This window comes from Eriocheir sinensis, chromosome 27, assembly GCF_024679095.1.
Source record: "Eriocheir sinensis breed Jianghai 21 chromosome 27, ASM2467909v1, whole genome shotgun sequence".
Taxonomy (NCBI): Eukaryota; Metazoa; Arthropoda; class Malacostraca; order Decapoda; family Varunidae; genus Eriocheir; species Eriocheir sinensis.
In genome coordinates, this window is record NC_066535.1 from 14,468,811 (window position 1) to 14,481,553 (window position 12,743).

At 41.9% G+C, this 12,743-nt stretch overlaps 1 protein-coding gene across 1 annotated transcript; it reads right to left on the minus strand.

The window, feature by feature from the left end:
• Positions 1–2,323: 2,323 nt before the first annotated feature.
• Positions 2,324–12,070, minus strand: LOC127004164 (protein fem-1 homolog A-like). Its single transcript, XM_050871636.1, has 5 exons — positions 11,848–12,070; positions 9,052–9,252; positions 8,118–8,336; positions 7,437–7,626; positions 2,324–7,060 (listed from the first exon to the last, which is right to left on the minus strand). The coding sequence occupies exons 1-5, from the start codon at positions 12,053–12,055 to the stop codon at positions 5,974–5,976; spliced, it is 1,905 nt and encodes a 634-aa protein (XP_050727593.1). The 5' UTR covers positions 12,056–12,070; the 3' UTR covers positions 2,324–5,973.
• Between the last annotated feature and the right edge of the window lie 673 nt (positions 12,071–12,743).

Sequence of the window (12,743 nt, forward strand, 5' to 3'; positions counted from 1 at the left end):
AAAAAATCAATACAATTAATCACGAATAATGACGCCTAAACTAAGTTTTGATCGTCTGGCAACTGAAGATCAGCCACCTCGCGCGCAGCTGGGGTGGCTAATCTTCAGTAGGTGATCTCACAGGTTGAGTGACATCCGGGTTACCGCAATTTACCTTCTCCATGTTTCTCTTGGTAGGCTACCCATGTAGCGACCAGCTTGAAAGAAAGGATGAACAGCTTGATGAGCTCTGGACACTGATTGCTCCATTGCATATATCGAACCCGGGCCGCGGGTTCATAACTATAAATGGCTTGGTAACTACCAACTACACCACGGAGGTAGCTACTCGTTGAAGGAGGTACTGAACGGATTGATTGGAGGTAGGACTGGTTGAATCAGCATCAGGCTGCTTTTCATAACTGCTGATTTGAAAAGTTTGATTGGTGAACGAGTCATTGGACGTACACACAGCCCCCTACATATAACCCAGTAATATATTCATTTCCTCACACTCATCAATGATTATTTTTCTCTTGTTCTACTTATACCTATAATTATTCACAATCGATACTGGAAATAAAGTACTTGGTATGGGTCCTCGATACTGCCGGTACTTAAATGACGACGATAATTTGTTATCTTATCGAAATTAATTAAAGTATATATACTCGTATCGTCCACCTTTAGAATGTGTTATGTAGCCTACCTATAGCAGTGGTCCCAAGCTTTTTGAGTGCTTCAGACCAAACTTACCAATTTTAACACGTAGAAGGAGCCAGAACACACCCACACCCACCCCCACACACACACACACACACAATATTTCGCAAGTTTCCAAGGCACCCCGTGGACTCCATACTAAGCCCATACTATTTATTATGGGCAGTCGTTGAGAACCACTGACCTAGAGTGTGTGAGGAATCATATAATGGTAAAGGGTTAGTTGAGAAGGTTGATAAATTAGAAATGCCACACTGGGTGCAAACCCGAGACACTATTGCCAACCGGCCCGGCGCAAATCAATGATAAAGACCCGATGGACTGAAACGGAACCAACCAGCGTGTTCGGATCCCCCACGGCACTTATCACATCCTTGCCAGATTGTCGTACTCAACCGATTATATTTCCCGACTTCCTACCCCAAAACTGTCTTCTGGGCTCCAGTAACGTAACTTATTTATAGTTATCGTTAAAAGAGTTAGATCCTGATGTTTCTTGGCAATAATTAGGCGTCAGAAACCGGTGAATACTATGCTCCGAGTACGATAATCTGGCAACGGTGCTCTGGATGGCCCTCCGCACTCCTCATAAACTTGCAGTAAAGATCGCAAGGGCATGGGAAGGCTTGATCATAGCACCCGTATTACCACAGAGAAGCAAAGGGAAAAGGCTGGTGTGTCGTTTCTGCACATTTGTAACGTTGTTGGTCTGCTGCTCGAGACACTGAACCACTGAACCACGACGAGGGAGAACGATTGTTGTGTTCAAGTGGTTGTTTTGGTGTTGTAGAGTGCCGTGTATGGGTCACATAATCGCCCGTGTTAATGAATTTAGGGAGTCATAAGTGTAAATGAAGTGACAAGGGAATGTGTTTAGTAAATAGCGTGTCTCTGGATTTCGGCGTACTACCTTCCTATGTAATAATAAATAAAATAAAATAAAAAATTCTAGAAGTGTATGATTAAAAGTGTTCTCACAACCTGCAGGTAGATTTACTCACCTGTGGACTTGGGAGAACGAGGGATGAAGGGAGACACAGCACGTGCACACTCGGCGAGGGCCAATAGCCAACTGACACTCACCTTGATGAATGGAACACTCGGTTTCCAACTAAGTATTCGAGCTTTGGGACTGAAGCGTTGTCTGGTAGTTTCAGTAATTAAACTTTCCCCTGATACTAGTTAATCTTAATTTTTCAGAAAAGAGCATCTAAGTTCATTTTGGTGGACGTATTTCAAACCCACATTTAGCTTTTAAGTGGTAATATAAAAATGATACAGGAAAGAGGGTGATGGTAAATAGAAGCACTTGAAAACTTAAGCAACAACAGGAACAACAGGAAATGTAAAGAATAAAACACATCAAATATGACAGCAAGACTCAGCTTAATTATCAGAATAATTTAATAAATATGGATAAATATGAGGATAAAAAAGTGAATGAGCTTGGAAAAATGGTTTTAAATTTGGGAATATATGAATGTATGTCAAGTTATCAAGACACACAAATCCTGACATGAGTGGATCAGGACGTCCAGGCCAGCACCACATTCCTAAAGATGGGTGGACGGCCCTGAGTAGAGGAAGTAAAAAGTTGGTCAATTTGTGTAAATCATACATGTTTCATTTAAAAAAATTTATTTGTTTATGTCATCATAATCACTGTCATCATCAATAGCTAGGAAGGCTTGTTTGCAGCTTTGACTTGAAACCCATAATTTTCCTTTATTCATTTCTTCTTAGCATTATACATCATACAAAACCACAGAACACTAGACTTTAAGGCTAACCAACCAGTTTGATTCAGTCAAGATAAGGATTGTTGCAAAATGGCAAACAAATACAAATAAGCCACTGAATCATAAACACCGACATGTTAAGACTCTCGACATTGCTGAGAAATTACATCACAATTAGTAAAATGCAATAAAAGTAGACATCTGAGAGACCCGTCATCTTTTAAGTAAATACAACCAGTTTTGATAATACTGAGGGCTGGCCGGTATGTATGAATGAAATGTATGAACATTCTATTAACACTTTTCAAATGGCCCAGAAGTGCTTGATGTTAATGCAGGGAACAGGACTGAGTTTGTTGGGTTGAACCTGTTGAAGTTGATGTTTTGAGTACTGAAAGGCATCACTATATAGGAAACTTTCATACAGTCAGAAATTGTTTAAAAAAAAATTCAATTACAGATTTACACTGACCCTTAGAATTGAATATAAAACTTATTGGTCAGTTTCTTGTCGTACAGAAATATCATGGGCATTAGCCCTCAGTATCTTCCTTGACCACTATATTTTAGCCATTTTAGTTGATGGAACAGCTACTGCAAAGTTCCTGTCATCTTCACATTTAAGACATGAGCAAATTGAGGCTGGTGTCCTAGATGAATGCATTTCACAGGAAGTTAGTGTCAGTTTGATCACTGCAAAACCCAAACATGGAGCTGTTTACAACATTATCATGATTTTCTTGCACTACTCACAGCACTTGTACTGATATCTTCTCTATTCATGTTTAACAGTTGCTGTACATAATTGTTTCTTGTAGGGTATTCCATTATGGAATTTTATCAAAAGAAAAGAAAAATCCAGCATTTGTAACCTTACTGTGGACTTGAAAAGAAATGAGAAGAGGTGCAAACCCATATCAGTTTGCCAAATAAACAATATTTTGAAATGACTGCAGTCAGATACTAAAGCTTCTGGCTTGTAAGCCCCAGCAGTCTGTGAACTAGAGGACACTTCCAGGATATTGGCTCACTGAGGCAAAATACACATTTCAGAGACTGTGAAACAATATTTTGATACTGCGAGCTACAACCAAAACAGCAACCTCTGTCCAACAACCCCTTCAGCTGGCAGCAAGTCAGATATGATTTCTTCTATTGTTTATGTAACAGTGAACTTTTACAGAGCATCTTTTAGTTAACTCTACAAGACAAAGAGAAGCAGCTTTTTTAAGTTAAGTTATGAGAAATGAGATTTTTATCTATTAGGTAAATATCAGTTTGATCTTCTGAGATGTAAGCCCAATATATATTTTTTTACTTATCTATGATTCATATTTATAACTTTGAAAATAACAATCATGGAATTTCTTTTATATGACAGCAGTGACTAAACTTCATTACCTTTTGCACAATAATGATGATCAGTTTCATAATTATGACTGTGGAATTACTGATTTAGGAAACTTGTGTTCTCATTTTAGGAAAAGTATTTTGTGAGCATTGTTTCTTATTTGCGTTTAGCCTTTGGAATTTCATGTTTTCCCATGAAAAATATTTTTAATGGTTTCAAACAGTAGTGGACGATACAAAATGCCACATGACACAATGCAGCCTCACCAGCCCCAAGGCATGGCCAGGCGGCACTGCACCACAGGTTCATTGTGACCTGCTGGCCCGCAGTGAACACAGTGGCGGGAGTGGAAATGGTAAAAACACACAACCACATTTCAGGGAAGGCAGGGCTTAGGTTCTTAACATTTTGTTCTTGTAAAATAAGTAAATTTCAGCCCAGCAGCATGGCTGAATTAAACTAATGGCCATTCAATCATAGATTATATAATGTTAATGACAATGGTATGTAGCAGCATTAACTCATTTGGTTGGTAATTAAAAAATTTTAAGTATGCTTTCCACAATTTTCATAAAATTTACATAATGCTTTACTCAGATAGTCTGTCATGAAACAATAAGTCACCGATGCCTGCTATGGCATAGCAGATCCCAAACACCAACACATAAAATATCTCAGCTCATCACTTCTGTGCTTTAATTGGTTCTCTTCTGAGAACCAAATAATTATAAAACTAAAATGAGTAAATCAGGCAAGGTCCTTTTTGGCAAACAGTTTTGAAATATGTTGTATTTGATCAATAAAAAAATATTCATCTTCAGTGATTTGTCCATAATGCACAATTATCTTCCTCCTCAGTGATTTGTTCATAAAACACCTTGGAATTATTATGATGAGTCCTGAAGTCACTGAGGAGGACTGATTGGTCTCTTTCATGATTGGAGACAAAACAGAGAATCCTTTATTCATAGTGTTACTCCAGCAAACACAGCACTCACAACACTGACTTACGGCTTTGTGATTGAATCAGCATTTTGGGTACACGACTGTTATTCTACTTCTATAAGAAAATGCAAGAAAAATATAGTATCACAGATAAACCCACAATACAAATTTAGACCTAACAGTTCATTGTTCAGGCTGCTCTTCATGACTGGTGAATTGAAAAGTTTGATTGCTGAACGATTACTTGGACATACAGATACGTTTAATTCAGTATTGTAGCCATTTCCTCCTCTCGCTGGACAGACAAGATGGATACAGAAATTTATAAAACAAGATAGAAAATAATAGAAGGCAAATCTACATGCCTCTTTAAAGGAAGTTAGGATTTTTCAATACAAAATATCAAAATAAAAAAAAATTCGAATTCTCTGAGCAAATGTTGCTTGAATTCCATTCTGGTGATCATGTGCTGACTAACCTTCATGAAAGATTTCCCAGAAACATTAAATCCACCATGCCACCCACGGAGGAAGAAACTAGTGAAAATGATACTCAAATATTCTGGTAGAAGAGCAATGCTTTAGTTGCTTTGATGTTGTGCTTTATAGTAAAGTACAAAATAGTAAAATATGTAATTCTTCTTTCATAACATCCATGCATTTTATTATGCAGTGAAATTTCTTCAAAACACACATCATAGCACCTTGTGCATTCCACAAATAATCACTTTCAATTTTGCAACACAAAATTGAAATGACATTTCCCCTGAGCCGCTGCCCACCCTCAAACCTCTCAACAATCACATCATGGACAATTCTCAGCAAAAACACGTATATTCAAAGTTTGTGGGTGACAAACAATACAGTTCTTAGAAATAATAGTTTAACTTTCATCCCTGTCTCCAGGGTTATAGGTGGGTGCATTCAACAGTTATGAGCACAAAAGAGAAATACACAGTAACCTGTTAGAATATTTCCATTCTGCTATGTCAGGAGGCCTCTAAGGCAGGTGACAGCCCTGAGGGGTCACCAACCGCGCCGGTGACACAAGTGTCGGGCCACTTATGATATAATGCCATTTGGAGATGATGCCACACATCATCCAATTCATCATGGCTACATATGCCTTTACTCAAATGTAAAGATTATTATTGTCAATATGTATAAAAATGTACACATGCTTAACCTCTATAATTATGTACATGGAGTGGTGCCATTGATCTATTTACAGCCAAGATCAGTGCCGGTCTACAAACTGTGAGAGACGAGGGTGCAACGTGTTGTCGTACGGGAGGCCGTGGCGTCGCAGCGTGGCAGCGGCGAGGCACTGGAGGGAGGTGTGTTGCAGCGGATTGATCAGCTGGTGGAGACGCTGACCCCGGGAGGACCTGATGGAGGCAAAACTCTGGCCAGATCGGTTGAGAGTGTCGAGATGAGCACCAGCTGAGAGCAGTGCCATGAGCAGGTCTCGGCGGCACTGCTTGTTGCTGGCGAGGGTGTGGAGAGGCGTGTTGCCCTGGTGGTCCCTGGCACATGGATCAGCACCAACCTCCAGGAGAAGATTAACAACCTCTGCACTGGGGAAGGTACAGATGGGAAACCTTCCAATGGTGGCGGAGGAGTCTCGGGAGCAGGCAAGGTGGAGTGGAGTCACGCCCCCTGACCCACGCGGATCAAGCCGCACCAGGTCGTAGACAGCTTTCCGCATGGCATGCCGCTGTAGGGGCGTTAGGCCTGGCCCCAGTTTGGTGAGCAGACACACCAGGTGCATTGTGATGACCAGAGTGCGGTGGAAGTAGGTTGTGTCCCGTTCCCCACCGCCACCTGCCAACATGCCCCCATAGCTGGTAACACCCTTATTGAGCTGGAACATGCCCACCTCAACCTCTCGTAAACACTTCTCAAATACTCGCATCATGTCGCAGAAATTGACTACTGGCACCCTACGGCCCCTATTTTTGGCTTCACTCATCATGAATGAAAACAGTTCTGCGAAGGACACGAAAGAGCTCTGTGTCATGGGGCTCAGGGGTTCTAGGATTTTCTGTTGCATGTCTAGCGCATACATCCACAAAGTGATGCAGCGGTCAAAATTGCCAGTGTCTGCATACACAGCACCTCTGTAACGAATGTAATAGCTGGTGTCAGGATGGGCGGGTCCCAGGATCCTCTCACGTACCAGCAGCGCCTGCATTCGCATCTCGTCTGGATCTGATATGATTTCTTCAAGCTGATTCAAGGTCATGACTTCTATAGAGTTTTCATAGGCAGCAATAGGAGACTGTTGTACTGGTTTAGGGTAAATCATTTCTCCATTGTCATACCTGAAATGTAATAATTATTTCTATTATCATATTTACACACACACACACACACACACACACACACACAAAAAAAAAAAAAAAAAAAAAAAAGCATTACAATGATTACATTCATACCAATTCAGTATTAAAAGAAATTATATTGGCATATGTATGCACTGAAGTCTACCATTGTGTTGCTTCTTTCTCATGGTTATGTACCTCAGAAAAGATGTAATGCCATAAAAAAATACTTGTAAATTACTTGACTTAGAAAAATGGCAATACTGTATATCTCCATAATATGAAATAAATAAATATAAATACAGTTTACTGAAGCTATGAAGCACATAGACTGCCTCCTCAGAGAGTGATAAGGAGCCCCAAAGCAAGGACATACCTTTCTGACATGGCCATTTTCCAGAACCTGAGGGCCCCAAGCATGTCCCTCTTCTTGTCAACGTATGTGGCACCAAGTAACTCCAAGGCATCTATTTTGTCTTTGCGGGAGATAAGGTCTGTTCTTGAGATCAGGTACTCAACAATGTGTGTGTGACCTGTTACACTTGCTGCTAGTAATGGTGTCATCCCTGAAACATGGTTAATAATCTATTAGTCAACTTACCCAAAACAATCTCTCTCTCCATTTCTCTCCGTGCAGATCTTAGCTTTCTCTATAAATTTACTGCAAGACACAAAGTGTCTGAACCATGTGTAAGGATTGGCACTGTACACCTTTCTCTTCAGGGGGAGAGGCAGGTTACTATCAAAGTGTTACTATGTTTACTTATGTTCATTCTTTTCTTGAAAAATGTGTTCATTAATCTAAGTCAGTTTCTTTTGAGAAATTCAGCAATTTGATCTCTCCTGTTTCTTGTGACCATTTCAAAGTAACAAACTGCTGTTTCACCAACATTTTTCGTCTCTATCTTTGTGTTAAGGTCTCCCATACCCATTGAATTCAAAGTTTTATGCTTCTTCCCTGATACTTTTACATTTAAAAAAAACAAAACTTTATTCCAGCTCATCCCTTTGCTGTCCAACTTACGGATTAATTTCTTCTTGTCAAATATGGACTCACCATAAGAATCTACATCCATTTTGGCATTGTGGTCCAAAAGCAGCTTCATGATGTCTAGTGAGCCTGACTCTGCACAGTCATGCAGTGCAGTGTTTCCCTTAACACTCTTGCGGTTTACATTGGCGGTAATTTCTATGAGGTATTTGGCAATATCAAAGTGGCCCTTGTAGCATGCAATCATCAGACACGTGTGACCGTGGCGGTTGGCGACCTCAATGTCTGAAAGCAAAACACATAGTGAGTGACATCACTGACATGCTGAGATTTCAAGTTCAATGTAATATGCACAAGTAATGTACAAAGAGAAATTTGAATAATAGAAGTACAGTTTAAAATCAAGCAAACTTTTATGAAAAACTAAAAAAGCAAGACAGAAAACTTAATCCTTACACACAGTCTTGCTGAAAAATATTGATATAAAAACAATTTTCTGAAAAGCTATAATGTTTATGATTAAGTCAACATCAAATTCTTTTATCTTTAATAGAGGATAAAGTAACCTTACTGAGTCTGATTGACTTAAAGATCTGAGGTCTCCTGCATATATGCACTTATCCTTTCATATTTAGAGAAAGATCTAGCATTTTATCATGTTTATTTGGCTGACTCCTCAAAGGCCACATAAGGGGTAAAAAAAATCTAGTGTGGGGCCTGGGACCCTTTGCTTTGGTATCTTATAATAAGTCTGAGAGGAGCCAAAAGTTTTACAGTGACAGCTTGAAAACTTATGGAAGTTTTTATTTGTTGTAACATAATGAAATTACGAGATAGACCAAGTCTTAAGGTAGTGAAGGATCTTTTCAATCTTAACACCAAAAATCATCCTAATAGTTAGTATAGGGAGGAATAGAGGCCAAAATCTTTATAACACAACAGGACATAGTAAACGCATATCTATGGCAGCCATGCTTATCAGGAGAATCAGTTGACCTACCTGAATTATGTTCTACCAGATACTTGACGATCTCAAAGTGACCGTCAAAGCAAGCTGCTCTGAGGGGGGTGGAGTTGGTCTTGGTTGTGGCATTGACGTTAGCGCCCTTCTCTAACAAGTAGGACACCACGACCAGGTGACCAGCTGCTGCGGCGCACCACAGAGGGGGAGCCCCGTCTATGGTCTCGCCGTCAAACACAACTGAAATAATCAGGATAATGTTAAACACAAACAGTCTGAGACTTTTTTTTATTCTGACATCATCCTGATCTAGACTGAGTCATGGACTATAAAGTGACACTTCCCTCTCATATAATATGCCTGTGTATATGAAGTTTCATACAGATATTTTAAATGAGTGACTAATACTTTATCAAGCAATGCAGACTACAACATTGCGTTTATAAAGAAACTACCAACACAACTATCACCTGCAGATCAAAGCCAACAGGTATTCGTATCGAGGTCAATGACAAACATTATCAAGATTTATTCCACGATTCCTTATTACATTATCATAATACATCTGGTGGAATTTCCAAACACCTACCACCTAGTTCATATCAGTATGGAGACAATATCAAGGTTGAACAGCAAACTGAGGAACATTCACAGGGACGGCTGGCTGGCTGAATGAATGAAAGACTAAGCATAACCTGTTAACTGGGCAGGCAAATACCAACCGACGTTAAAGAATTCACCGACCTATTAAACACCATTAGCTCTCATAGTAGGGGGGTGGGGGAGGGATGGGGTGTGAGGTCCCAGCCGTACCCAAATATTAATCTAATGAGCTCGAGAATGTTGCTTTCAAGATGGAGGTCTGGCTATCAAGAGTCCAGCACGTGAGTATATAAACAGTGGGTGAATGACACACACACACACACACACACACACACACACACACATAAAGACAACGCAGACGCAGAGCATTTTATCCTGTCTGGTCTAGTCCCAACACCGGTTCAGAGTGGCTCGTTGTCGTACCGAGTCCCTTATCGATCTCCATTAGGCCGGCGTCACCCAATGTCCCGACACCGCTCCCGTATCTGCGAAACCCTAACACAGACAAGCGGGGACGGGACGCGCGCACTCCTTGGCTGATGAACGAGGCACCGCAAGGAGTCAACCACCGCCGTTCACGAAATCCACTTAGCGATGTCCTTGAAACTTCACGTGCTGCCTCCATAATAATATACAACCGTGATGTTTATATACTCAAGCGGCTGGTAATTATGTCAAAGCTACACCCACACCCACCCACACAGCCCGCCTCCCCCCAACACACATTTCACCGCAATGCCTAATAATCAGTTTCCGTAATTTGCATGTAACCTCAATTTAACCCGATGCACTATCTCGATCATTGTAAAGTTACGCCGCGGCATCCAGCTCCCGAGTGCACACAGCAGCGGCCCCATGATTCCTCCGCTCCCCACACCCCACCCAACCTTTTCTTCCCCAGTTAACCAAGCGAGGTCGCCGCCGCTACGATTATAAAGGTCCAGGGATGACTTGCTCCTCTCAGCCGTGAAATGGTGTGGCCTTGAACACTGGACGCGGAGATTGTAGAGAGCGTTAACTTGCATCAGGCCGCCGAATGTGTTGATACAATGCGTTTACTCATTAAGCGTGCACCTGCCTGACACACACACACACACACACACACACACACACACAGGACGCCGTTTAACTTCACCCGAGTTGTTGAATATTAATTAAGAGCTTAGCAAGAACACCTCACCTTCACACTTACACGCCGACCCTCAAGAGCAATATGTGGAACAGGTAAAGAAAAAAAACTGTCGTCATGTGAAACTGACACTGGCAATGCGCAATGGAGCTGATATTTAACAGTACTTCAGAACGTGTTTTCGCCGCGTGTAAGTCTTAATTAAGTAGAAGAAAATATGATAAGACACGCACGAATTAATCAGTTGTGCAAGACATACTAATAATGTTGTAAAGAGCGATTGGTGTTGGCACGCATTGTAATGACCACTAATGTAATTACACTGATACTTAGGGCGATAGAGGTGAATATGTAGGAGCAAAGATGACTACAACACACACACACACACACACACACACACACACACACACACACACACACACACACACACACACACACACACACAGACAGACAGCTCCACGTAGCAGTGGTTAGCGTGCTCGGCTCACAATCCAAGTCCCGAGATCGATTCCCGTCGGAGTGGAAACAGATGGGCAGTTATCTTTCATCCGTGCCCGTCCAGTGTCCAGCCAGGAGTGAATGAGTACAGGTTGTCAGTCGGGGCTTGTGTGTGTATTTACCTGGTTGTGATATGCTGGAAGCGAACTACACATCTTTAAATTCATGAAATATTTTTGGCTTGAACGATTTCATTTTTCGCGGTCATTCCTGGTGTCCATGCATCATCTATGGAGAAAGCCTTGTCTTCCTATTTTTTTTTTCCGTAACCTCTTGTATTTCTAGTATTCCATATAAATTGGTTGTCATTGTTGATCGTTTTCATTTCTTTCATCGTCCAGTACATAGCAATCAAATCTATCTTATCTCTTCTCCTCAGAGGTAGGCAGACGCAATCTTTCCGCTGTCTCCTAATATATCGTGTGTGTGTGTGTGTGTGAAACAGGAGAGAGAGAGAGAGAGAGAGAGAGAGAGAGAGAGAGAGAGAGTGTATCAGTGATGCAGTGTAGTTTGCATAACATGGATATTCTTGCAATCAGCTTCAGGGACATTTACGGCGAAGGCGACGACAACAGCACAGTGGCGGGGACGCCGCGTGTACATACCTGATCCCACTTGTTCCAGATCGGCGCTGCATCGCTCCACCAGGTACTCGACGCAGGCGAGGTGGCCGTTCTTGGCTGCCATCACCAACGGCGTGGCGCCGTTGGTCCGTGCGCACACCATGCGGCTCGCCTCGCTGCGGCTACGGTGGTCCAGGAGCATCTGGAACAGCAACTGTGGTGAGGGTGAGCCGCCGAAACTCCCCGCCATTGAGTGCACTGTACTACCCCTGGCACTGTGCTACACACACTCTTCACTACCCAGACCTTTTTATAGACTCATGTAAGCAAAGAAAAGTGGCGCTCCCCCAACAGGTTCCTTATATAGAAAACAGTGGTTATAGTGGTTGGTTACATGGCCAATTAGCACACACACACACACACACACACACACACACACACACACACACACACACACACACACACACACACACACACTAATTTGCATATCCGTTCTTTAAACCTGTACATGTCCTTTGACAAACATAATTATACGTTTATCTCAACATTAGTGTCAAGATTTACGGTAAGTGATGACCCTGCGCCTGGTAATAAGTATCTACCTGTCCGTGCACCGACAAGACACCGACAAGAGACACCGACAAGAGACACTATCGCCCGCAGCATGCAGGGACGCGACACACACCACTCCACTTTTATCTCTGCAGTCTTGTCCGACGCACATTCCTTGTAGTCTCTCTCTCTCTCTCTCTCTCTCTCTCTCTCTCTAGCCCCCCCCCCCTCACAATACAACAGACCAACATCGTATTTTTGCCCCGTGCCGATGGAGAGTCCGACAAAAATACCTCCCTTTTTATATATCTCGATCTATTTTCATGACGGCTATTCCGGACCACAAGATAAAGTGAGAGAGGGCAGCGAGGAGGTGACAGGGGGGA